General features: G+C 39.3%; 2 protein-coding genes and 3 non-coding genes across 6 annotated transcripts in view; all 5 read left to right on the top strand.

Moving 5' to 3' along the window:
• Positions 1–667: 667 nt before the first annotated feature.
• RABGGTB (Rab geranylgeranyltransferase subunit beta) lies at positions 668–10,328 on the top strand. 2 transcript variants are annotated; one of them, XM_023209292.2, is made up of 9 exons: positions 668–737; positions 1,979–2,086; positions 3,986–4,183; positions 4,763–4,868; positions 6,207–6,259; positions 6,378–6,488; positions 7,412–7,537; positions 9,331–9,480; positions 9,752–10,308. In XM_023209292.2, exons 1-9 carry the CDS (start codon positions 735–737, stop codon positions 9,890–9,892), a joined length of 996 nt encoding a protein of 331 aa, XP_023065060.1. In that variant the 5' UTR covers positions 668–734; the 3' UTR covers positions 9,893–10,308. The 2 variants fall into 2 exon arrangements, with proteins under 2 accessions (XP_023065060.1, XP_023065066.1); XM_023209298.1 differs by lacking the exon at positions 3,986–4,183 and having other exon boundaries at positions 9,752–10,328.
• LOC111541638 lies at positions 1,562–1,640 on the top strand. The gene has a single exon (XR_002731331.1). It is a non-coding gene; the product is annotated as a small nucleolar RNA SNORD45 (small nucleolar RNA).
• LOC111541631 lies at positions 2,374–2,457 on the top strand. The gene has a single exon (XR_002731330.1). It is a non-coding gene; the product is annotated as a small nucleolar RNA SNORD45 (small nucleolar RNA).
• On the top strand, positions 4,302–4,374 carry LOC111541641. The gene has a single exon (XR_002731332.1). It is a non-coding gene; the product is annotated as a small nucleolar RNA SNORD45 (small nucleolar RNA).
• A 1,815-nt stretch (positions 10,329–12,143) lies between the features above and the next one.
• The window catches only part of MSH4 (mutS homolog 4), a 98,407-nt gene continuing 83,892 nt past the window's right edge, over positions 12,144–26,658 (top strand). The window contains exons 1-3 of the mRNA XM_023207522.2: positions 12,144–12,488; positions 19,007–19,189; positions 25,253–25,413. Coding sequence (XP_023063290.1) covers positions 12,248–12,488; positions 19,007–19,189; positions 25,253–25,413 — 585 coding nt within the window. The 5' untranslated portion in view covers positions 12,144–12,247. The remainder of the gene's footprint in view (positions 12,489–19,006; positions 19,190–25,252; positions 25,414–26,658) is intronic.

Genomic DNA, 26,658 nt, shown 5'->3' with positions numbered 1-26,658 from the left:
TGCAGACCCTGCTTTCCATGGATCAGCTGAAACCACCCAGATTGGTAATTTGGCCCAATCAGTTCTGCCATCCTACCCAGGCACAGAAAACAGCAAGAAAAACTCACTTCTACCAACTATGAGTCCATCTCCAACCTGACCCATCAGCACTCCCTACTTCCCAAGCCCCCGTTCACCAAATTATCTTTAAAAACTTTGATGACTGGTTGGGGAGACTATTTGAGTAAGAATAAAACTCCATTCTCCTGCACAGCCGGCTCTGCATGAATTACTCTTTCTCTATTGCAATTCCCCTGTCTTGATAAATGGGCTCCCCATCAGCAGCAGGCAAAGTGAATCCCAATATTGGGTGGTTACACTTCTAGGCTCAAGCAATCCTGCTGTCCGGCTTCCCAAAGTGCTGGGATTACAGGCGTGAGCCACCGAATCCAACTAGAACAAATGATTTCTTAAAAGCAACTCAGATATTTAAATATTATTTAAAACTGTTTCTAGACAAATCGGAGTGACTTTGGGACAAGAATATGGTCGCGGGACTTTGAACTCAGGCAGTGAAGACACCTATGAGCCATCAGTGGGGTCCTACGGCAGCCGCGGAACTGTTCTGCCTTGCAGGCGAAAGTGTGGTCAGCTATATCGGAGCGCCATGGGGTCCTGAGTGGCGCATCTGCGCAGGCGCTGGGCTCCTAAGTATACCCAGGAACTGACCCTGATCTCTCTTTTCGCGATTAGACATGGTAAGTGTGAGTCTGTTGCTGCTGTCCTGATGGGTTGGTAGCAGACAGGGTAGGGTAGGGTTGAGTAGGGTTAAGCACACTGGTCACCTTAGGATTGGTTTCCTGGTGCTGGAGAATGATTAAGACACAGGCATTGGAAGACTTTTTGAGTGTGAAATATTACTCAGCATTTTTTTTGCAGACCTCGCGGGCAATGCCGCTTCTGATTTTATCCAGGCCTTCTGTAGGGAGGACCTGTTAGAGTTGAGCTGCCCAATTTCTTAACCCCTCTAAAAAGCTGGGGCTGACTGGTGGTGTTTTTTTTTTTTTTTTTTTTTTTTTTGGAGGGGGGTGTCAAAAATTTCTTTAAAATCGTTAGTGATGTGGTCTCGCTTTAAGATTTTTAGTGGGATCAGAGGAAAATTCGGTACTTAATCACTTCCGGTAATCTTCATGACCTATTATAATGACTGCTGTGTACTCTCAATGAGGAACATATAGATACGAAAAGAGCTACAGCCGCATCACATGGGGACTTCTGCAAATACAGAGACTCGGATTAAAGGTGGAGAAGATGGAGCTAAAGGAACTACTTATTTAATACATTTGAACAACTTTTGGGGTACTTAGAAGGTGCTTTGAAACCTGCATTTGATTAAGCAAGAATTGGCTTGCAAATTAAGGGCTAGTTAGATTTAAATATATATATATATATATATGCTGTCTGCCACATGTAAACCATAAGTTGTCCTGAAATGATAGGCTTTGATATTCTATGGTGTTTATTTTTTACTTACATTTTGAATGAAAAGTGAACAACAAGCAATGCTGGTGGTAATTTTTTGGGTCAATGATGAGCTGGCATGTATTCTGAATCTAAAGTTGATTATTAATACTTTAGCTCTAGAATTACTCTGAGACCTGAAAATTACCTGAATCGTGACTAAGATGGAGCTCGAATGACTTAAGTTCTTTTTTGTTAGATACAATTTTTTTTTTTGGTTTTGTTTTTGAGTCAGGGTCTCCTGTCGCCCAGGATGGAGTGCAGTGGTACAACCTCAGTTCACTACAGTCTTAATTTTCCGGCCTCAAGCGATCTTCTACCTCAGCCTCCCTAGTTAGTTACAATTTTTAAATGGAACATTTTCCTATTACAAAATGAAACGAAGTGAAAATTGAGATGTATGTTGAATCTATGCTGTGGGGCAGAAGAACATTGTAGAGGTAAACATTGATGGATTGCTGCTTTTTTATTTTGAAAGGGCACTCCACAGAAGGATGTTATTATCAAGTCAGATGCACCAGACACCCTATTATTGGAGAAACATGCAGATTATATCGCATCCTATGGCTCAAAGAAAGATGATTATGTATGTATGATTTTATGTTGGAAAGTTTATTTTAAAGAAGTGTGACAGTCATAAGCAGTGATACAGTATTTATTTTTTATGTCTTAAAATGGCATCCAACTCCATGCAGAGAACTGAGGATGTGCTTTGCCTTTGAACTTCAGTTAAGTGTGCTTTGGACTCTGAGATTGTGGGCTTATTAGAATCGCAGTATTCACTTATACTGAGAGGGCTTGCCAGACAAAGTAGGTAAGGGTTTGAGGTACAAAACTGGTTTCCCTTTTTGTTGTTAGGAGTAATACTTTCAAGGTCAATGATGTTTTGGCATGTATTATCTGAATCTATTGCTGATGTGTAATAACACTTTAGCTCTAGAATTACTCTGAGACCTTGAAAAAGTTTTACCTTAAATTTTTAAATTTTGAGGAAAACTCTCTGGGACAATCTTAGCAAAAAGTAGTAAACAACTTAGTTAAGAGTAAATGTTTTTCCCTGTAGTATCCAAACTCAGTTGTCTTAAGCTTATCTACCTATTTGTCGGATGTATGTATTAATTTTTTACCTAAGTGTTAGGTTCCCATAACCTTGAAAATACTCTAATAGCAGGCCGGGCGCGGTGGCTCAAGCCTGTAATCCCAGCACTTTGGGAGGCTGAGACGGGCGGATCACGAGGTCAGGAGATCGAGACCATCCTGGCTAACACGGTGAAACCCGTCTCTACTAAAAATACAAAAACTAGCCGGGCGAGGTGGCGGGCGCCTGTAGTCCCAGCTACTCCGGAGGCTGAGGCAGGAGAATGGCGTAAACCCAGGAGGCGGAGCTTGCAGTGAGCTGAGATCCAGCCACTGCACTCCAGTCCGGGCGACAGAGCGAGACTCTGCCTCAAAAAAAAAAAAAAGAAAAGAAAAGAAAATACTCTAGTAGCAACGTTGAAAATACTCTCGTAGCAGTCATGGAGTTAAGGCCATATGGATGGGGCTGGACTCGTTCCTGCCTTTATCTACTAGCTATGCCCTGAATTTGGGTTAGTAGCAAATTAAAGATGCACCACCTGTTAAAAAAAACTTTTTTTCTTTTTGGGAGATATAACCTCACTTTGTTGCCCAGACTGGAGCACAGTGGTGCAATCTGGGTTCACTGCAACCTCCACCTCCTGGGTTTAAGTGAGCCACCTGAATAGCTGGGATTACAGGCACATTCTACCACGCCCAGCTAGTTTTTGTGTTTTTGGTAGAGACGGAGTTTTGCTATGTTGGCCAGAGTGGTCTCAAACTCCTGACCTCAAGTGATCTGTCTGCCCGAGCTTCCCAAAGTACTGGGATTACAGGCAGGAGCCACCACCCAGCCACAAAACTTCTTAAAATGTAATGCACTGTTGAGTGTGGGAAAAATTTGTTTCTGGAATCCTAATACTAATTTTCGTCTATCATTGATTAGCCACTGTTTTATCTGGGCATAGACATCTTTAGAATGTTTAGGGCATTTTGATTTTTCATGAAGTTATATAATTTACTAATATATAATAAGTTTTGTACAGAGTCCACATTAAAATAGATGTCTGATAAATATAGCATAGGTACTCGGAAAGAAATACTGTCCCTGAACTTCACTGATGAAAAAGGTAGACGCTTTTCTGTCTTTGGCTCATGGGAGAAACTAATGCCCTGTTTGTATTGTCAGCCATAGATGAACTAATCCTGTGCTTCTCAGATAATTGTTTTTTTTCTGATTAATAGTTGTGTCTGAAGATGGCTTCTAACATTGAGCGGCACAAATTTTAAACTCAATACTGATTAGTACCATTAAGGTCAGGAGAGGTAAAAATAGCAGCATGGCTAATAAGTTAGCTTTGTATTTGATCTCTTCATAACCTGTTATCAGTTCAAACTGACACATTTAAGAAATTGTGTATTATTTTAGGAATACTGTATGTCTGAGTATTTAAGAATGAGTGGCATCTATTGGGGTCTGACAGTAATGGATCTCATGGGACAACTTCATCGCATGAATAGAGAAGAGATTCTGGCATTTATTAAGTCTTGCCAACATGAATGTGGTGGAATAAGTGCTAGTATCGGACATGATCCTCATCTTTTATACACTCTTAGTGCTGTCCAGGTAAATACTAATTAAAATTGCAACGATCTTGATAGTGTGTTCTCTTACTTCAGAGTTGGAAATTGAAACTATTAGGATTTGGTCAAAAAGTTTTGTTACAAGTGAAGCTGTCCTACAAGGTCAATGATGTAATGGCATGTATTAGCTGAATCCAAAATTGATGTGAGTTTCTAAAATTACACTGAGACCTTGGAGGGTAAAATTTTTATCTTCAGTATGTGTAAATACTGTTAAATAGATAAGTGGATCTATTTGATTTTGGTATTAGTGAACATCTACCTGGTGGTTTAAAGTCTGTGCTGGGTGCTGAGATGGGAAGATCAGGACTTTGTGTGTATGTGAGTTAGTATACTTGAGTATCTTGGAATGCCAAGTTAAAATTTATATGTAGAAAAATTATATTTTAAAGATTTGGGTTTTGATAATATCTAATTTTATTGAATAACAGGAGAGTCTGCATATTTGAGAAAAGGCTATACACAGAGACAAGGACTGCTTGGCAACTTAAAAAGAGTTGAGCATAAGATCATTAGAATAAACCTGAAAGGGGTATTTACCTAATACTTGTCTTTATTGCAGATTCTTACACTGTATGACAGTATTAATGTTATCGACGTAAATAAAGTTGTGGAATATGTTAAAGGTCTACAGAAAGAAGATGGTTCTTTTGCTGGAGATATTTGGGGTAATGTCAGATTTAGTCCATTCTACCCAAAATACCAATATTAAAATGTACTGATTTTGCTAGTAACCAGTTTATAAGTTTTTCATCTTTTCAGGTCCCACTAAGCAGCTGGTCTAACTGGAGTTAATGGTCTGCTGGAACTTCCAGCATGCACTGTGGTAGTTATATCAGCATACAGGAGCACTGGAACAGAGGGGGCCAGTCTAAAAGATAAGGTAGGTGGAATTTTTTTTCCCCAATATTTGGTGGCTTTGTAAAGTTTTTTAAAAACTACTTGCTGGAAAGGGAAAAAACTTTTAAAAAAACTTTACAAACTTGCTGAATATTTGAGTGGAGGGAGGGAATAGAATTTTATTTGATAAATGTAGATAATCTCTGCTTTAGGGATGAACACAGTGCAGGCCAGAGAGACCAGCTGCTTCATGGGATGTGAAAAATCTACTTTTATAAAGTAGGGTAAGTTTACTTGCATTATTAGAAATTGACTAATACTTTTGGTTCTATTGATTTTCTTGTCTTTCTGGACATTCTTTAAGCAACTTAAGATAATTTGCTGTTACTTTTTTTGTGGCAGGGTCTTGCTCTGTCCAGGCTGGAGTACAATCACTGCCCTCTGCAGCCTTGACAGTCCACGCTCGTGATCCTCAGGCCTCAGCCTCCTGAGTAGCTGGGACTATATAGGCTCATACCATCACAGGCAGCTATTTGGTTGTTTATTTATTTATTTTTTGGTGGGGGGAGGCAGAGTTGCTGGGGTTGCAGAGCTCTGTTGCCCAGGCTGGAGTGCAGTGGTGCAATCTTGGCTCGCTGCAACCTCTACCTCCCAAACTCAAGCAGTTGTGCCTCAGCCTCCAGAGTAGCTGAGACATGCACCACAACACCTGGCTGGCTTTTGTATTTTTAGTAGAGATGGGGTCTTCTGGCCTCATGTGATCCTGCTGCCTCGGCCACCAAAAGTGCTGAGATTTCAGGCCTGAGCCACAGTGCCCAGCCCCAGCTAATTTTTTTTAAAAAGTTTTTTGTAGAGATGGGGTCCCGCTTTGTTACCTAGGCTAGTCTCAAACTCCTAGGCTCAAGTGATTCTCCCACCTCAGCCTCCCAAAGTGTTGGGATTATAGGCCAGAGCTACTGTGCCTGGTCAATTTGCTGTTATTTTTGACAAAGGAATTTTCTTGGGAAGTAAAGGCACTTTAGATTTAGCTTTCCTCCTGACCTCCCTAAAGTAAAAGTTAAGCTTGAACTCAATTTAAAGTAGTAGTTGTGCAAAGTTTGTTTTTAGATGACTCATGTATGTTTTGGTAACACCTGCCTTGATTTGATCTCATATTTTTATTGTAGGAGAAATTGATACAAGATTCTCTTTTTGTGCGGTGGCAACTTTGGCTTTGTTGGTAAGCTTTGAATATTTGATTGAAATGATTAAAGTTCAGGAATGCTCTGGATTTTTTTTTTTTTTTTTGTCTGCTGAATACTCTGGAATTTCACAGGCTTTTTTTTTTCTGTTTGTAGGGGAAGCTTGATGCTATTAATGTGGAAAAGGCAATTGAATTTGTTTTATCCTGTATGAACTTTGATGGTGGATTTGGTTGCAGACCAGGTTCTGAATCCCATGCTGGGCAGGTAATTTATTAACAGATGAAAATTTATTGTCATTTTGGAAGCAAGTGTAGTAAAATAGGAAAATGGGTTATATCGGTGTTTGTCAAATACACCTAAAGTTAATGACTGTAATATGGCATCTTACATAAGAATTGCTTAGTTGCTATCATTGCTTTGTATACTATATACCTTTCTCTGTCAGTGGATCCCTCTGGCCTGAGCAAACAAACATAAGTGGGTTCGTAAGCACCAAAACACATTTTTTTCCACTAATTTTTCAATAACCATACAGATAAAAACACACACACACACATTTTTCTTTCTGCCCTGAGATAAATGATGAACTTCCTTTCTTGTGTCAGAGAACACTGAATATGTGAATAGCTGTGATTTACTAACCATGAAGAAATTTTTTTTTTTTTTTTTTTTTTGGTTTTGAGACGGAGTCTCGCTCTGTCGCCCAGGCTGGAGTGCAGTGGCCGGATCTCAGCTCACTGCAAGCTCCGCCTCCTGGGTTCACGCCATTCTCCTGCCTCAGCCTCCCAAGTAGCTGGGACTACAGGCGCCCGCCACCTCGCCCGGCTAGTTTTTTTTGTATTTTTTAGTAGAGACAGGGTTTCACCGTGTTAGCCAGGATGGTCTCGATCTCCTGACCTCGTGATCCGCCCGTCTCGGCCTCCCAAAGTGCTGGGATTACAGGCTTGAGCCACCGCGCCCGGCCCCAAGAAATTTTGACAATAATATTTCAGTACAGAATTGCATACTAGTAATAGTTTGCTTGGTTTTGTTCAGATATGTGGTATTAATACGTGTTTGGAATTTTAAGTGTCAGATCAAGAAGAAAACCTTAAGATATAAAGTGGTGTTTTAATAATTTGAGTAGTTTTATCACTTTTACTGTCAAGGAATTATTATACACATATACTTTATGTCTGTAATTTTAGATCTATTGTTGCACAGGATTTCTGGCTATTACAAGTCAGTTGCATCAAGTAAATTCTGATTTACTTGGCTGGTGGCTTTGTGAACGACAGTTACCTTCAGGCGGGCTCAATGGAAGGCCAGAGAAGGTATTGGTTGATAAGCTGTGTTCTGCTGGCTTTAGAACCTTGAGTGAATGCTGCTGCTTTGTCTTGCCTATTTCAATGTTGTAAATTGGCCATGAGCTTATTACCTTTCCCTCTTGCAAATTTTCAGTAATACGTCCTACTAAAAGACTCCCCTTGGCAAAAGTAGAGCCCCATGAGTTGAAATACTCATTGATCCTGATGTCCATTTCCAGACAGTCTTGTACAGGAATCTCCATGTTTAAGGACAGTTGGTTTTGGCAAATTGGATTTTTTAAAAATTAGGCTACAGAATTTTTGTTTGCAATCTTCTTATTTAACAAATACGCAGATAATTTGGTTTGGAGAGAGGATTATTATTAAATTTTCCTCCACATGATAGGTCTCTCTTTATCAGGTCTGTAAGAGACAAACAGTGAATACTCATTTGCAACTTTGTAATTTTCCTGTAGAGCAAGTGCAGCCATAAGCGGTAAGAAATGAATGGGTATGACTGTGTTCCAATTAAATTTATTATGGACAGATATACTCATATTTCATGTCAGATTTTTTTTTTTTTTTTTTTTTTGAGGTGGAATCTTGCTCTGTTGCCCAGGCTGGAGTGAAGTGGCACCATCTCAGTTCACTGCAACCTCTGCCCCCAGGTTCAAGCAATTCTGCCTCAGCCTCCCGAACAGCTGGGACTACAGGCGCATGGCTAATTTTTGTACTTTTATTAGAGATTGGGTTACATCATATTGGCCAGGCTGGTCTCGAACACCTGACTTTGTGATCCACCTGCCTCAGCCTCCCATACTGCTGGGATTACGGGCGTGAGCCACTGCGCCTGACCCAGGACTATTTTTTAATGATTTACAAATGTAAAATCTATTCCTACACGATAGTCTAGATTTGACTCAAGGATTATAGCTTGCTGTGCCCCTGCCCTCTGAGTGGGACGTGATGGCACAGTAGCTGGGATTACAGGCATACGCCACCACGCCCATCTAATTTTGTATTTTTAGTAGAGATGGGGTTTCACCATGTTGGTCAGGCTGATCTCGAATCCCTGACCTCAGGTGATCCACCCTCCTCAACCTCCCAAAGTTCTGGGATTACAGGCATGAGCCACCGTGCTCGGCCTGTATTTTTATTTTTAAACCTCAGGTTTTCTGAATAACAATGGGCAGAGAAACACCTGCAGTTGCTGTCTACAATAGAGTGGAATAAAAAACCTGAGGAACTGTTAACAGAGAAATGGGTGGCCCTGCCGGGGCCTGCATTTGCTCACAATCTAGGGCAGCTTCTAATGGGTCTATGCATTATTCAGGGATCTCATTAAAATGCAGCCTTGGGTGGGATTTTCTTCCTTACAGACTTATGTCACCATATTTTGAAGAGCTAGGGTTTAGTTGAATTTTAAGCAGGTGTGTACCCACCTGGACAGTGTGGGTAGAAAAACAGAACTGTACCCATGGATTTCATGATTATACTACTAGCTTCTTGGTTAAGGGGCTGAGTTAGGCATTCGTTGCAGATAGAAACAAGGTAGATGCATGCTTATCAGTGAGTACTGAGATATTTAGCATGGTTACCTATGAATTGGAGTTTGGTCTCTTCTTACCCATTAATTATCTTTCATTCTAAGCAAGTATTTCATACCCTGCATGTCAGTATATCCCTGGATTTCGTCCCTCCACATGGTTTGACACTTAGAACATCAGATTACCTAAGAGGGAGACTTAGTCCACTTTTAAATTGTTCTCAAAATTAGGGAAATAAAAGAATAAAATTGTGGCAACTTTTTTCCCTCCTAGTTACCAGATGTATGCTATTCATGGTGGGTCCTGGCTTCCCTAAAGATAATTGGAAGACTTCATTGGATTGATAGAGAGAAACTGCGTAATTTCATTTTAGCATGTCAAGATGAAGAAACGGGGGGATTTGCAGACAGGCCAGGAGATATGGCAAGTAATATTTCTGACATATTTGTATAAATTATTTCAGTGTTGCATTCCTTCATGGTTCCATGGATTTCCAGGGTGGTATTCCAAGTGTTGCTTTGAAAGCAGTATTTTTTTCTATTTATTGTAGAATGTATGAAGGATATAGAACAATCTTAAAGAAATTTCTTGTCGCCTATTGCTAACAAAATTAGTATATGGTAAAGGTCAGGTATTAATGATTTGAAGTTAAGTTTTCATTTTGTAATCTGTATATAAATTCTTTTTTAAATAGGTGGATCCTTTTCATACCTTATTTGGAATTGCTGGATTGTCACTTTTGGGAGAAGAACAGATTAAACCTGTTAATCCTGTCTTTTGCATGCCTGAAGAAGTGCTTCAGAGAGTGAATGTTCAGCCTGAGCTAGTGAGCTAGATTCATTAAAGTGAAAGCTGCATAGTATAGTTTTGCCATTTTAACATTTCTGTATTTGAAGTGCTTATTAAATCTAAAAATGACTACTGTTAATATTTTGTACATTGTGTTAAATTAATTTTAATAAATTATATAATTATACATATTGTAAAATAAAGACCTGTATTTTATTTTCTGCTTTTTATGCTGAAGTCCTGTTATTCTGACTATAGTTTTTTGTGTATACTTTTGTGTCTGTTATTTATGTTCAATAACTGAGCTAACGTAGAAGAACTCTAGATTTCTACTTGATTTTTCCCCATGTATACCTTCCATGTGTTCAATAGCAAGTTGATGTAAAATGATTTGTCAACAAGAATGTTAACTGATGAAAGTGGATAGAACCCATACATGAATTAAATGATGCACAAAATAAATGGCTGTTGAAATTTGGAAATGATTCATAGGTTTGAATATGGTTATTCTGAATTGGTCACAGACTTAGGTTAAATGGCAGTCTACCATCTTAAAATGGGGTTGTGATTCGGACTGTACATGTTTTTTTAGCATTTTATATATCAGAATTACCCAAGGAAGGGGTTATCTTCAAATAAGAAAACACTAACAGTTAAGTTGATGGTTGCCACAGTATTTTTTTGCACCTATCTTTTTCTTAAAAAGCTAAAATGGGTACAATTCACTTTTTTTTTTTTTTTTTTTTTTTGAGACAGTCTATTGCGCAGGCTGGAGTGCAGCAGCATGATCTCAGCTCACTGCAACCTCTCCCTGCCGGGTTCAAGCAATTCTGCCCCAGCCTCCCGAGTAGCTGGTACTACAGCCTCAGGCCACCATGCCCGGCTAATTTTTTTGTTATTTTAGTAGAGACGGGATTTCACCATGCTGGTCGGCTGGTCTCAAGCTCCTGACTTCGTGATCTGCCCGCCTCGGCTTCCCAAAGTGCTGGGATTACAGGCATGAGCCACCATTCCCTGCCTAAAATAGGCACAATTACTCTTTAGGGGTTTACAGTTTTGGTGAAAATGAGGTATTCTCTGTTTTTAAATTTTATTTTTTAGAGACAGGGTCTTCCTTTGTTCCCCAGGCTGGGGTGTAGTAGTGCAGTCACAGTTCACTGCAACTTTAAACTCCTGGGCTCAAGCAGTCCTTCCACCTCAGCCTCTTGAGTACCAGGGACTATAGGCACCTGTCACCATGCCCACTATGTCCAGCTGATTTTTTAATTTGGGGGACACGTAGTGTCTTCCCCAGGCTGGTCTCCTGAGGTGGAGTGATCCTCTGGCCTCAGTCTCCCAAAGTGCTGGGATTACAGGCAGGAGCCACTGTTCCCAATCTGAAAATAAGTTTTTTTGATGGAAATTGTGATTTTCTCAAGTATGTTTGGAATATCCTGTGCAATAATTATTCCAAGAACAGAGACGTTCTTAAGGACTGTTCCCATTGCATGTGGGTAAACTGCTGTGCATAACTGGTTTATTGAGATACTCAACAGTGACAGGATTTCAGTAGTGGTGTAAGTTAATGTCTTCTATATGACAGTAACTATGACAGAAGTTAATAACTTCTATATGACAGTATCCAGATAATTGCATCATGTTTAATTCATGGATCTCTGGTAAGTTGGTACTATTGGCCTTATTTAAGGAATTTTCTAAAGGTCATCATTGCAAAGCTGGAGTTTGAACTTCTAGTGTGCTATTAACTGATTTATATGTTAGAAACCACAGTACTAGAAATTGGTGGATGGGGAACTGTTAACTGGGAAATCCTACCCAGTTAGTCTTTCCCTGTTTCCTACTCTACTATGCACACGGCCATGTGCACACTGTGTTGTGATAATATAACTAGATATTTCCTATATTTGGTCACAAGATCAACTTTAGGTGAGTTATACTGTGTAAGCATTACACGTTCTCATTGTGTCAAAGGCACTGGGTGTACTGTGTTGGGTGGTTTCTACATTTCAAGATAAGCTAGTATGCTTGGATGTGTGGGAAATGCATGTATCATTTTGCAATAAGGGAGATTGGGTGCTGTGAGAATAATGGGGCTAACAAATTGGGTGGTAATTGATGGGTCTTGCAGAGTTCTGGTCAGTCTGATACCTGCAGGCTGAGGAGGTTACAGTGAGGTTCATGTGGAAGGTGATGGGTTTGGGAATTGGCTGGAAGCAGGGTCGTAGACCTGAAGCACGTGAATCCAAGTGGAAAGCTGAGGCTGCATGCGCCTGCGCAGTGCAACTTAGTGCGTCGGCGCGCAGTTCTCCCGCCCTTTCCAGCTGCGCAGCTTCTGTAGTTGGGCTACGCGAGGGGGCGCTCAGAAACCTCACACTTCTCGGGTCAGGGAAGGTTTGGGAGGATGCTGAGGCCTGAGATCTCATCAACCTCGCCTTCTGCCCCGGCGGTTTCCCCGTCGTCGGGAGAAACCCGCTCACCACAGGGTCCCCGCTACAATTTCAGACTCCAGGAGACTCCTCAGAGCCTCCCTTCAGCCCAGGTGGTCTCTGCGTCCACCCCTCCCAGCACGTCAGGAGCCGCGGGCGACCGGAGCAGCAGCAGCAGCCTCCCCTGCTCCGCGCCAGGCTCCCGGCCAGCTCAAGGCAAGGAGTGGTTGGGTGGGGGAGTCTCCTTGAGGCTAGAGGCCGGCAGTTCATGGAGGCTCAGGGACACGTGCGTGGTGGTTACCACAGTGAAGTTCAGTTGTGGTTTGGTTGGGGCGTGAGATCAGAGTGCCCTGGGAATTTGGTCTGGGTGATTAGAAGCCTTGACTTTTCAAATTGGTTCTATCGCAAGACCTTGATTGTGGATGGCTCAGTTCTGAGGAGGGCTGAAGTATCCCATGTAACGTCCCTCACAGTGTCTGACAAATGACAGTTTGTGCGTGAGTTTGCTGATAGAAGTGGTGAGCCGATCTTTGACTGCTGAATTTAATTCTCCAAATCCTGCTAGGGTGGGATAAAATAGAATAAATTGAACATTTAATCTAATTCAGGAAAATAATATGTTTAGTATTAAAAGATGTGGGCTGGGCGGTGGCTGACGCCTGTAATCCCAACACTTTGGGAAGCCGAGGTGGATGGATCACTTGAGGCCGGGAGTTCTTTCTACACCAGCCTGGCCAACATGGTGAACCTCCCAACCCCATCCCCCATCTCTACTAAAAATACAAAAATTATCTGGGTGTGGTGGCGCATGACTGTGGTCCTAGCTACTCAGGAGGCTGAGGTGGGAGGATGGCAAGTCCAGGAAGTTGAGGCTGCCGTGAACCGAGATTGCGCCACTGCATTTCAGCCTGGGTGACACAGTGAGACCCTGACTCAAAACAAACAAACAAAAAAGATGCATGTCCTTCAAATCATTTATTATTTTACTAGTCTCTATTCATGACAAAGCATCACCATTTTTCACACACGATTGCAACACAATGGTAAAGTAACAAATACCAACTCCAGTGGTTATTTTTCAGTTCATTTCATGTGACCTTTCTGCTGCATTTAATGTTCTTAATTTCTTTATTTTTAGAAACAGAGTCTCGCTATGTTGCCCAGGCTGGTCTCAAACTCCTGGCCTCAAGTGCTCCTCCTGCCTTGCTCTCCCCAAGCATCAGGATTACAGGCATGAGCCACCACTGCCTGGCCTATATTTAATGTTCTTGACTGGTCTTCTCTTAAACTCTCTTAATTTGGCTTCCTTGATTCCACTTGCCCCTGTTTTTCTGCTACCTCCTAGAGAATTGCTATGCTCACCTTTGTTCCCAAATTATGGGCATGTCATTAAAGCTTTTTTCTTCCTAGGCCACTTCTACCTAGATGTGAATATCTCCACAACTCATATCTCATCTACACTCCAGCCTTATTTCAGACTGTCTTCTGAAGTTTTTATTGATGGACTAATGGATACCTCAAACTCACTATATGATTAATTAAATTCCTCTCTGCATTTTTTTTTCTTTGAGACAGAGTCTTGCTCTGTTGCACAGGCTGGAGTGCAGTGGCGTAATCATGACTCACTGAAGCCTCAAATTCCTGGGCTCAAGCGATCCTCCCACCTCAGCCTCCCAAGTAGCTGGGACCAAGGTGTGTGCCCCTACAGACGGCAATTTTTAAAATTTTTTTATAGAGACAGTGCCTTCCTACGTTGCCCAGACTGGTCTCGAACTTCTAGGCTCAAGCGATCCTCCTGCCTCAGCCTCCCAAAATTATGGGATTACAGGCGTGAGCCACTGCACCTAGCCCTCAAACTCCTAAGTGTTCTTCCGTCCTTCTAGCTTACTTACTGTACCACTTACTTATGTTGAAAATGATCTTATCATGTCCCTTGCCACTTAAATCAGTAGACCTGTATCTGCAGGTAAAAGATCAAACTCTTTTGAAGGATAGCCAAAGCAATTGGGATCGGTTTCTAATCTTTACAGATTTATCCCCCATCATTTCTTAATATTTATCCTCTAACAAAGCTGAGCTACTTGCAATTCCTCTAAAGCAACATGTATGTTCACATTGTCAATCTAATCCCTCTCTTCATCAGATGCTTTGTCACCCACTTATTTTATCAGTAATGATAACATTCACTAATTTATATACACCTACTTTGTTCTGGCTTCTTACTAGGCAGATGGTATCTTTGATCCTCACAATAATTCTGCAGAGTAGATTTTTTTGTTGTTGTTCCTGTTTTACAGATAGAACCAAGGCCCAAATAGGTGAACAAAGGTCCAAATTATGTTAGCAGCTGGGGACAATAATCTGCGCTCTCAAGGAACTTAATGTTCAGTAGAGAAGACAGACTTAAAAATCAACAAATACATATTTAAGAGATAACTGTATTTGAGGTATTTACAATTTTTGAGGTATTTATAATTAAAGTATGGGGACAAAAGTGGGAAAAGACGTTTCACAGAGTAAGTGCACCTTGAACTGGTCTTGAAGAATAAGTAGGAAGAAGAATGCCAGCCAAAGGGAAAGAGGAGAGAAGCTGGAGTGCATTCTTGAGAAAAACACATGCAAAGGAAAAGAAGATTCATGTAAAACTGCAAATGATTTTGCTTGGCTAGAGCAGGAGAGTGATCTATGTAGATAAACTTGGATGTAGATATAGTTGTGAGAATTAGATCTGGGAGACAAATTTTGCCCAGAGACCCCCATGTTCAATGCGAGGTCTCTGGTTTTGGTGACTGGATAGATAGTAGTAGTAGTTTCTGATACTGGGAATTTTGTAGGCAAAGCAACTTTTAGAGGGAAGATGATGAGTTCTGTTATGGACATGCTGAGTGTGAAGAGCCTGTGGGATATCCAGATATTTATATTAAAATAATTGAATATAGGAAACTAGGGCTAAGAAGAGAGAAACTTGAGGGAAATATGGATTTGAAAGTTACCAGTATGTTGGGACCAGAGCGGGGAATATGAAGATTATATAGCAAAATAGAGGTCAAGGAAGTAGGAGGAGAATTAAGACAAGTGAATGAGTTTCAAGAAAGGGCATATAGTCTAAAAGTAGTCTGAGAACAAGAAACAGCCTTCTCCATCTCCAGTTTCCCCATCTAAGTTTCTGGCAACCACTCTCTTCCTTAGCTTCCTGAAGCCTAGGAATGCTAATGGAGCACATTTTATGCTGGTTCTTTATGATAACACCCCTACACCCTGTCCACACCTTTGCAAATATTCTCTTTATCAAATTATCCCAGTTTGAGTGTATAATTAATTCCTGCTGGAACCCATATAATGAAGTTATATTTTACCCTATGGTGAGTATGGGGAGACACATGGGAATTGTAAGAAAGAGAGATGCTGATCAGATTTGTTTTTCCGAAAGATTACTGGTGATGATTCGAAGAATAGATTAGAGAGGTGTAATACTGGAAGCAAGGAGAAGAAGTAGGAGACTTGCACAGGGACCAAAGAAGATACAGGCTTAAAATGGGCTGGGAGGAGTAGAGAGGGATTTAAATTTTAGTGATGTTAAAAAGAAGAATTCTAGGACTCAGTCACTGAATGTTAGGGTTGATGAAGGAGGAGTTGAGAATGTCTCCTAAGCTTATGACTTGAGTAACAAGGGACAAGCTGGTACAACTGACAATACTGATAATAAATAATTAATTTTGAGGGAAAGATAGAGTTCATTTCTAGACATTCAGAATGCTGGGAAGATATCTAAAGGTTTATGCCCAAGAGATAGATACAGTGTTCTAGAGCTACATCGTCTGATAGAATATTCTGTGATAATAGAAACATTTCATACTGATGCTGTCCAATATGGTAACTAGTAGCCATATGTGGCTTTCGAGCATTTGAAAATGTTGCTAGTGTGACTGAGGAACAGAAGTTAAATTGTATTTAATTTTGATTTAGTTAAATACTCACATGTGCCACTTTATTGAACAATGCAGGTATAGAGCTGAGAATGGTTTTTGCACTTTTGAAGCATTAAAAAATCAAAAGAATATTTTGTAATATTAAAATTATATGAAATTTAGAATTCAGTATATAGAAATAAAGCCATTTTAATTGAAACATAGCCATTCTCATTTATTTATGTATTATCTATGACTGCTTTTCTATGATAGTGTCAGAGCTGAGTAATTGTTACAGTGATTATATGGCCCACAAAGCCTAAAATATTTGCCATCTGGTCCTTTATTTAAAAGTTTATGGGCTGGGCATGGTGGCTCATGCCTGTAATCCCAGCACTTTGGGAGGCCAAGGCGGGCGGATCACCTGAGGCCAGGAGTTTGAGACCAGCCTGGCCAACATGACAAAACCCTGCCTCTATTAAAAATACAAAAAAAAAGGGAAAAAACCAGCCAGGTGTGGTTGTGCATGCCTATAATGCCAGCTACTTGGGAGGCTGAGGCAGGAGAATCGCTAGAATTTGGGAGGCGGAGGCTGCAGTAAGCTGAGATTGCGCCATTGCACTCCAGCCTGGGCAACAAGAGTGAAACTCCATCTCAAAAAAAAAAAAAAAAAAAGTTTATGCTGAGGCATGGTGGCTCATGCTTGTAATCTCAGTGCTTTGGGAGGCTGAAGTGGGAGGATTGCTTGAGTCCAGGAGTTTGAGATCAGCCTGGGCAACATAGCAAGACCCTGTCTCTATAAAAAAAAAAATTAACTGTGTGTGGTGAGGTGCACCTATAGTCCATAGTTACTCAAGAGGCTGAAGCAGGAGGTTACTTGAGCCCATGAGCTTGGGGCTACAGTGAGCTGTGATCACACTACTGCACTCCATTCTGGGTGACAAAGTGAGACCTTGTCTTTATAAGACAGTAAAATAGACTGGGCACGGTGGCTCCCGATTATAATCCCAGCATTTTGGGAGGCTGAGGTGGGAAGATCACTTGAGCCCAGGAGTTTGAGACCAGCCTGGGAAACATGCCAAAACCCCATCTCTACAAAAGTACAAAAAATTAGCCTGGCATGGTGGCATGAGCTTATAGTCCCAGCTACTTGGGAGGGTGAGGTAGGAGGATTGCTTGAGCCCAGCAGTTCAAGGCTGCATTTAACCAAGATTGCACCACTGCATTCCAGCCTAAGCGATAGAACGAGAATCTCACACAGAGACAAAAAGGAAAAACTAAAAGTTTAGCAACCCCTGGTTTACAGTTTAAGAGAGTAGTTACAGCTATATACGAAGGCTTGAGAGTTGTCAGAAAATAGATGTTAATAGAAACAAAGAGGAGAGATGAGATGTCTGGAGATGTATAATGTTGATTTGTGAGGGAAAGCTTAAAAGTATAGAGCCCTGGAGGCCAAGAGTTAAGAGGCAGAGGAAAAAGGAGATGGCAAAGGAAACTAAAAGTGGTTTAAAGAGAATTCAAGATAGAGAGTTGTGGAAATCAAAGAGAATAGGAGAACAGAGCCCAAACATTTTAAATTTTATTTTAGAACTTCTGTGTGCCAAGAGGCTATGCTAGGTTGTTTATGTACATTATTTAAAAATTTTGTGACAATCCTGTAAAACAGGTAATATCTTACATCAGTAGATAAGTACCTAAATAAGGAACTGAAGCCAGTTGAGTCTAAAACTCTACAATGCCATTTGCATGGGGGAGAGAATTTCAATGAAGAAATCAACAGAAGACGGTTAAAAGAGGTCTAATAATTATTATACAAATGAAACATATGTCTTAGTCTGTTTTCTGTTGCTTTTAACAGAATACTTGAAACTGGGTGATTTATAAAGAAAGAAAACATATTTCTTGGAAGTCTGGAGGCTGGGAAGTCCAAGGTCAAAGGAGGCACATTTAGTGATGGCCTTTGTGCTGTTGGAGTCTCTGTAGAGTCCTGCAGTGGTACAGGGTATCACATGGAGAGGGAGCTGAGCATGGTAGCTCAGGTCTCTCCTCTTCTTCTCATAAAGCCACCAGTCCTACTCTCGTGATAACCCATTAATCTATTAACTCATGAATGGATTAATTCCTTCATGAAGGCAGAGCCCTCATGTCCCATCACCTCTTAAAGGCCCCACCTCTCTCCTGCCACACTGGGGATTAAATTTCAATGTGAGTTTTAGAGGGGACAGATATTCACACCTTAGCAACATATCTGGTATATTTGAAGATTAAAGGGTAATTTATGATTTTAGCCAGAGTGGTTGCAGTGAACTTGTAGAGGCAAAAGCTAAATTAGCATATTTTTGTATATTTATCAATAATGTCATTAATTTTGTTATAATCTGTGTATTTTTAAAAATCATTTTCACATGAAGTTTTATAGAAAGTGAACATAGTGGCTGGGTGCAGTGGCTCACGCCTCTATTCCCAGCACTTTGGGAGGCCGAGGTGGGTGGATCATGAGGTCAGGAATTTGAGACCAGCCCAGCCAACATGGTGAAACCCTGTCTCTACTAAAAATACAAAAATTAGCCAGGCATGGTGGCGGGTGCCTGTAATCCCAGCTACTCGGGAGGCTGAGGCAGGAGGATCACTTGAACTCAGGATGTGGAGGTTGCAGTGAGCCAAGATCATGCCACTATACTACAACCTGGGCAACAAGAGCAAGACTCTGTCTCAAAAAAAAAGAAAAGGAAAAAAGAAGAAAGTGAACATGGTATAAATTATAATGATTAATACATCATTGCATAATTCAAATATTTAAGAATTGACTTAATTTTTCAAATTTAGGTTCATACTTTGGAAACAAAAGAGCTTATGCAGAAAACATAGTTGCATCAAACCTTACTTTTGGTGCAAGCTCATCTTCTGCACGAGATACTAATTATCCTCAAACACTTAAAACTCCATTGTCTACTGGAAATCCTCAGAGATCAGGTTATAAGAACTGGACACCACAAATGGGATATTCAGGTAAAATAAGTGGAAGATTAACCTAGATGATCTTTTGAAACTTAAAAGTTTTGTAAATTATAAATTAGGGTTATTGCGTTCATTTCAATTTATCTATAACTGATATGAATGAAAAATAAATACATTAGTTTACCTCTATCCAAAATTTGAGTCTAGATTAATAAGGCAACATAGTTTCTGATATTGTTTGGTAATAAATGCAGGTCTACATTATTTTAACCATTCTGACAAAAAACACACAAGAAAGAGAAACCTCTCCCTTTTGTACGTGATGTCATTTAAATCTAAAAGTTGACACTGATATTACTAGTGAGTGGTTTTTTTATACTTCAATTTTAATTTTTATCTAAATCTATGAGATTTTCTTGAAGAGCAGATAGATAAAATAGGTTTCCATGTATAACAGTTTTCTAAGGTATATACAACAGAATTTCTTGGTTACAGGGTGTGTTATGTAAATACATATATTTACAAGATAATGACAAATTACTTTTTAAAGTAGTTCTACCAATGTATAAATGGTGGTTAAGTTTATATTAGATCTACAGAAGTCAGTTTTAGTACTGTAGTAGAATATGACCTTCTGTTTTTGTTTTTATTTTTAATTTTTTGAGACAGAATCTCGCTGTGTCACCCAGGCTGGAGTGCAGTGGTGTGATCTCGGCTCACTGCAACGTCTGCCTCCCAGGTTCAAGTGATTCTTCTGCCTCAGCCTCCTGAGTAGCTGGGACTACAGGCGCTTGCCACTACGCCCAACTAACTTTTGTATTAACAGAGATGGGGTTTCATCATTATTGTTCAGGCTGGTCTTGAACTCCTGACCTCATGATCCGCCCACCTTGGCCTCCCAAAGTGCTGGGATTACAGGTGTGAGCCACCACGCCTGACCCTGACCTTTTGATTTTTAAGTAGAAAATAAATACCAAGTTCCAGTGGAAATTCAACAGACATACAAAAGACATCTCTAAGGTTCTAAAAATACATTTATGCTGTTATCTCTCTGTTGTAAATAACATAATAATGAGCATCCTAATGCATAAAGCTTTTTTCTGAGTCTCTTATTATTTCCTTAAAGCACACCCCTAGAAGTCAAATTACTGAAACACAGGGAAATTATCTTTTTTATTATTATTTTTTAATTACCATTTTTTGTTTTGTTTTTGAGACGAAGCCTCATTCTGTTGTCCAGGCTGGAGTGCAGTGGTGCCATCTCGGCTTGCTGCAACATCCACATCCTGGGTTCAAGTGATCCTCCTGCCTCAGCCTCCCAAGTAGCTGGGATTACAGGTGTGCGTCACCATGCTTGGCTAATTTTTGTTTTTTTAGTAGAAATGGGGTTTTGCCATGTTGGCCAGGCTGATCTTGAACTTCTGACCACAAGTGATCCTCCCACCTCGGCCTCCCAAAGTACTGGGATTACAGTTGTGAGCCACCTCGCCTGGCCAAAATTACCATTTTTTTTAAGGATCTCAGATATATTGCCAAATTTCTTTCGAGAACTGGGCCAATTTTTAATTCCATCAATAATGTATAAGGAAAGACAATCTTACTCTATCCTCATCATTACTAACTTCTAAAATTTATTATGATTATTGGCTAATTTAATGATCATCATCATCATAAGATTATTATTAGCCAATAATCATAATCATAATAAATTTTATTGGTTAATTTATTGGTTATTATGGTATGCTCTATTAACAATGGGTAAGAGTCCACTTCAACATTTGATATTGTCAGACTCAGTATTTTTCAACCTAACAGTTGTAAAATACTACCTATAGTCTGAGTTTGCATTTTCCTAATTACTAGTGAGATTATCTTTTTCTGTACTTTAGGGCTATATATCTTTAATAATATTCCGTGAAATTAATGTTCATGTCTTTTACTCATTTTTCTTTAGGCTTATTTTTCTGGATTTGTAGCAATACTTTATATATTCTGAATACTAAATATTTTGATGACTTCTCTGTTTTTTGTTGTTGTTGTTGTTGTTGTTGTTTTTGAGAAGGAGTCTCGCTCTGTCGCCCAGGCTGGAGTGCAGTGGTGCGATCTCGGCTCACTGCAAGCTCCGCCTCCCAGGTTCTCGCCATTTTCCTGGCTGGGACTACAGGCACCCGCCACCATGCCCGGCTAATTTTTTGTATTTTTAATAGAGATGGGGTTTCACCGTGTTAGCAAGGATGGTCTCAATTTCCTGGCCTTGTGATCCGCCCACCTCAGCCTTCCAAAGTGCTGGTATTACAGACATGAGCCACCGTGCCTGGCCTTTTCTGTTAGTTTCTATGTTTCCAGTTCTTTTTTTAACTCCGATGGGTCATTATGTCTAGCTGTGTGCCAATATCACACCATCTTTAGTTTTATGATAAGTCTTGATATTTTGTAGGACAGCCCTACCACCATTACCCTCCACAGGCCACCTTATTTTTCTTTAGAGTAGTCTTGGTTCTTCTTGGCCCTTTGCTTTTTCATATCAATTTTGGGCGAAGTTTTCAAGCTCCACCAAAAAACGCATTGAGGTTTTGATTGAAATTATAGTTATACTGAACCAACAGATCCTTTAGGGAGAATTGAAATAAGAGGCTAACTGGTATCTATAGATTGCATTATTTTGTCCTCTTGATTAAGAATTTCCTCTACAATGGATGATGGACATTCATATGGGATGCAAATATTTTAAATTTTAAATTTAAGATTTATATTTTAAATCTTAGAGATCCATTTATATGCTCAAATGATCTTGTCACCAATCTGTCAATCATATTTCTTCCAAGTCCCAGCCATCTAGGTAAACCATTATCAACTGCTTATAAATGAATCTAAATCTGTACTTCTGGCCATCTCTCATTCCAGACATGGTAAACAACCAAACATACTTCTAAAAATTCTGCCCAGACGAGAGATCAAAATGAACAGGCCAAACTTGGTGGCTCATGCCTATAATCCCAACACTGAGAAACTAAGATGGGAGAACTGCTTGAAGGCAGTCCAGCATGGGCAACAAGTGAGACCTCGTCTCTACAAAAAAAATTAAAACTTGCCAGGTGTGGTGGCATGACTGTCGTCCTAGCTACTCAGAAGGCTAAGGTGGGAAGACCACTGGACCTCAGGAGTTTGAGGCTGCAGTGTGCCATGATTTCATGCCATTGCACTCCAGCCTGGGTGACAGAGCCAGACCATTTCAAAAAAAAAAAAAAGTCAAAAAGTATAAGAACATAGTAATGAATATGGAATATCTCAAGCAAGGAAGGAGAAGTTTCTTAGCAGAAAAGCAGTGGAAGAAATTATACAGAGAAAGATTGTCTATGCAAAAATAGAAATTTTTGAGATAACGAAAATATCAAGATTAGTAGCAACTGTAAATTACTGTCATTGATTTACACAATTCTCATTAAAACCTTAAGACCTATTGCATAAAATGATGGAACATTGTATAAACATTGTATAAAATGATGGAAACATCTCTAAAAAGGAAACAATATAGATAACAATGGATATATTAAATTATGTTCAGTTTCAGTAGTACTTTTAAAAATACAGATTTAAGTGGCAGTCCATTAAATTAGCCAATAATCATAGTCATAATGAATTCTAGAAGTTAGTAATGACGAGGATACAGTAAGATTGGCTTTCCTCATACACTATTGATGGAATTAAAAATTAGTCCAGTTCTCAAAAGAAATTTGGCAGTATATCTGAGATCCTTAAAAATATGGTTTGTTTCAGTAATTTGAGTTCTAAGGGTGCATTTTAAGGAAATAATAAGAAAACCAGAAAAAAGCTTTATGCATTAGGATGCTCATTATTATATTATTTACAACAGAGAGATAACAGCATAAATGTACTTTTAAAACCTTCTAGGAAGTGTCTTCTGTGTGTACTGAATTTCCACTGGTACTTGGTATTTATTTTCTAATTAAAAATAGGAAGGTCATATTCTATTACAGAGCTTAAACTGACTTCTGTAGGTTTAATATAAACTTTATCACCATTTATAACATAACGTTCATGGGGAAAAGGTTTCTGAGACCTGAACACATAGATTTTTTAAGTGAATCCTTAAGTTTACTGTTGACTCAGATAGCATAAATACTTAAGATTTTTGTGGGCATTGTAATAGAAGAATGGAAGAAGAAATGAATCCAGGTCAGGGAGGGAAAAGAGGGAAGAAAAGGAGTTACTTAAAAGATTGACAAGGGAACAAAAGACTAGTTTGCATCTTTGACAATAAAATTTTAGACATTTTTGGTCTGGAAAAAAGAACAAAGAAAAAATAAATTTTTAGTCTGACTTTTTTCATATGCTAATATGTCCTATATTTGAGTAATTTCTTTTACTTTATAAAACACTTCTATATGATTGCATTAATTCTTATAATAATCTTGTGAAAAAGTTTGGTATTTCTAGTTTATAGATGAAGAAATGGTAGTTTTAAAAGTTTAAACAATTTACCTGAGCATTCATAGTTTGTAAGGCACAGATCTCAAAATCAGTAATGTATGTAATGGTTCATAGCACCAGCTGTGGAACTAGACTGCCTGGGTGCAAATGCTGTCTCTACCAGTTACATTGATGCCTCAGTCTCCTTATAGCTAAGTGGAGAAAATGATGGTGTCTATTTAATAGATTGTTGTAATAATTATGTGAGTTAAACTAATTAAAGAACTTAGAACATTCTTGACACTTAGTAAGCACTTAATAAATGTTGGATATGTTATAATTTTAATTTCCACGTGACACAGGTATCTCATAATTGGAATTCATAGTTATATAATACTTAATTTTTTTTTTTTTTTTTTTTGAGAAGTTCTTGCTCTGTCACCCAGGCTGGAGTGCAGTGGCATGAACACAGCTTACTACAGTCTCAACCTCCTGGGCTCAAGCAAGCCTCCCATCTCAGCCTCCTCAGTAACTGGGACCATGGAGGTACATGCCACCACACTCAACTATTTTTCAGTTTTTTTTTTTTAGAGCTAACTTCTTGTTATGTTGTCCAGGTTGGTCTCAAACTCCTGGGCTCAAGTAATCCTCTCACCTTGGCCTTCCTAAATGCCAGGATTACAGGTGAGCTGCCATGCCCAGTCCCAAATAGCTTTTATTTTATTTTTTTATTTTTTGAGATGGAGTCTCACTCTGTCACCCAGGCTGGAGTGCAGTGGTGCAATCTCGGCTCATTGCAAACTCCACCTCCCAGTTTCAAGCAATTCTCTTGCCTCATCCTCCCCAGTAGCTGGGATTACAGGCATATGCCACCACACCTGGCTAATTTTTGTATTTTTAGTAGAGATGGGGTTTTGCCATGTTGGGCAGGCTGGTCTCAAACTCCTTACGTCAGGTGATCCACCCACCTCGGCTTCCCAGAGTACTGGGATTACAGGGTTGAGCCACCGCGCCCAGTCTCCAAATAGCTTTTAAATGACAGACTAAGGTAAATAATCTATTTTCAGACACAAGTCCTTTTATGACTCCATTCCAATAAAATAGAAAATAAGACAATTTAAAATTTGTTATTTCTAATTGTGAAGTCACTTTTTGGCAAAATGCTCTGAGAATTAATATTTTTATTTGGTCTAGTAATGAAAAGTTATTTTTTGATGAGAAAAAATGGTTATTTCATTGTCTATTAATACAGTAGCCATGTCCTAGACTAGATATGCTTTAAGATCTTATGTGAAAGAATGAGAAATGATTATCATCAGGTTGGGTGTGGTGGCTCATGCCTGTAATCCCAGCACTTTGGGAAGCCGAGGCGGGTGGATGACCTGAGATCAGAAGTTTGAGACCAGCCTGACTAACATGACGAAACCCTGTCTCTACTAAAAATACAAAAATTAGCCAGGCATGGTATTGCATGCCTGTAATCCCAGCCACTTGGGAGGCTGAGGCAGGAGAATCTCTTGAATCCAGGAGGCGCAGGTTGTGGTGAGTCGAGATCACACCATTGCACTCCAGCCTAGGCAATAATAGCAAAACTCCATCTCAAAAAAAAAAAAAAAAAAAAAAAAATTAAAAAATAGAAATGATTATTATCAATGTTTATATCTTTTATTTAAAAATTTACAGCTTCATCCTCATCTGCGATTTCTGCACACTGCCCATCAGTTATTGTAGCTGTTGTAGAAGGGAGAGGACTTGCCAGAGGTGAAATAGGAATGGCAAGTATTGATTTAAAAAACCCCCAAATTATACTATCCCAGTTTGCAGACAACACAACATATGCAAAGGTAAGTATTAATAATCCTAGAAAATGGCTGCTCTGTTAGGCAATATCTAGATTTTAAAGTCAGTGCCTTCCCAATTTGTTTACTTTTTGGTAGAATAAAGGTTATTCATTATTATGTCAATGTAAATACTCTGAATTAAAATAAAGTTGTCTTATATCTGATTTTTATTTTTAAAATATATTTTGTCCAAAAAGAATGTGCTTTACTGTTACTTGAATAAGCTATTGTTAGTATTAGTTTCTAAAATTAACATCTTCAAATTAATAATTTCTGGATTTATTCCAAAGGTAATACATGTGATAATGTGGTATTGATCATAATCCTTAAAGACACAATCCCAAATGCCATAATCCCGATGTTCAAATCTTGAATGATCAAAATCCTTCATGCTGAAATCCTGAAAGCTTAATTCTAGGGAAGGGATTAATGCGTTTTTGGCTGTACACAAGATAGTTGCATCATGTTAGACACATCATATTAGGCAGAACTACTACCTTGTTATTTTCTTTATTTGGAAATTAGGTATGGTTTAAGGAGATGCATGGGGTGCCAAATTGGCAAGGGATGGACTTGTGGATTTAAGTATAGGTGGCAACTTGACTGTAGTAAAAAATACCTAGTAAAGCATTATTTGGGCTGTGTCTGTGAGGTTGTTTCCAGAGATTAGTGTGTGAGTCTGAGCGGACTAGGTGGTGAAAATCTGCCCTCACAGTGTTGGTGACCACTTTGCAATTGGCCAGGGCCCAGAGAGAACAAATACAGAAGTTGAATTGGTCTCTCTCTGAGAGCTGGGACAGACTCTTCTGCTGCTGCCTTGGACATCAGAAATTTGACTCCACAGAAATTACCATAGCATTGACTGTGTATAAGCATTGCACGTATACATAAAAATGTTGAAATTTGTTTGATAAATGAAGACATGTCCTTTTTGTACATCATTTATTTGTGAAAGATAAAATTTATTTCTTGAAATCTCAGCTCTTCAGGCAACTGTGTATGTGGTGACCCATAGAAGTTTTTGATCTAGCTCATCAAAAGACTTAGATTGTCCCTGGTGGTATTTCAGATGACTGTATTTATGAAGCTTGGTGCAGACAATTATCAACCACGGTGATATGCATTTATACATTTTGCTTTTTGACTAATTTCTATGTTTTGACTAATTTTTTGTAAATACAGTTTGTCTGCTCATAACTGTTATTAAACCTGTGTGACTGTCGTTAGTACACTTAAGTGTTTATGCTT

Source organism: Piliocolobus tephrosceles, chromosome 1, assembly GCF_002776525.5.
Source record: "Piliocolobus tephrosceles isolate RC106 chromosome 1, ASM277652v3, whole genome shotgun sequence".
In the NCBI taxonomy this organism is placed as follows: Eukaryota; Metazoa; Chordata; class Mammalia; order Primates; family Cercopithecidae; genus Piliocolobus; species Piliocolobus tephrosceles.
This window is presented reverse-complemented; position numbering and strand designations above follow the sequence as displayed.

Bases quoted from the DNA above. Each gene is read 5' to 3' on its own strand.
- RABGGTB (XM_023209292.2), top strand. The intron at 6,489-7,411 runs GTAATTTATTAA...CTGTAATTTTAG, and splicing joins CTGAATCCCATGCTGGGCAG to ATCTATTGTTGCACAGGATT. The intron at 9,481-9,751 runs GCAAGTAATATT...TTTTTTAAATAG, and splicing joins CAGACAGGCCAGGAGATATG to GTGGATCCTTTTCATACCTT.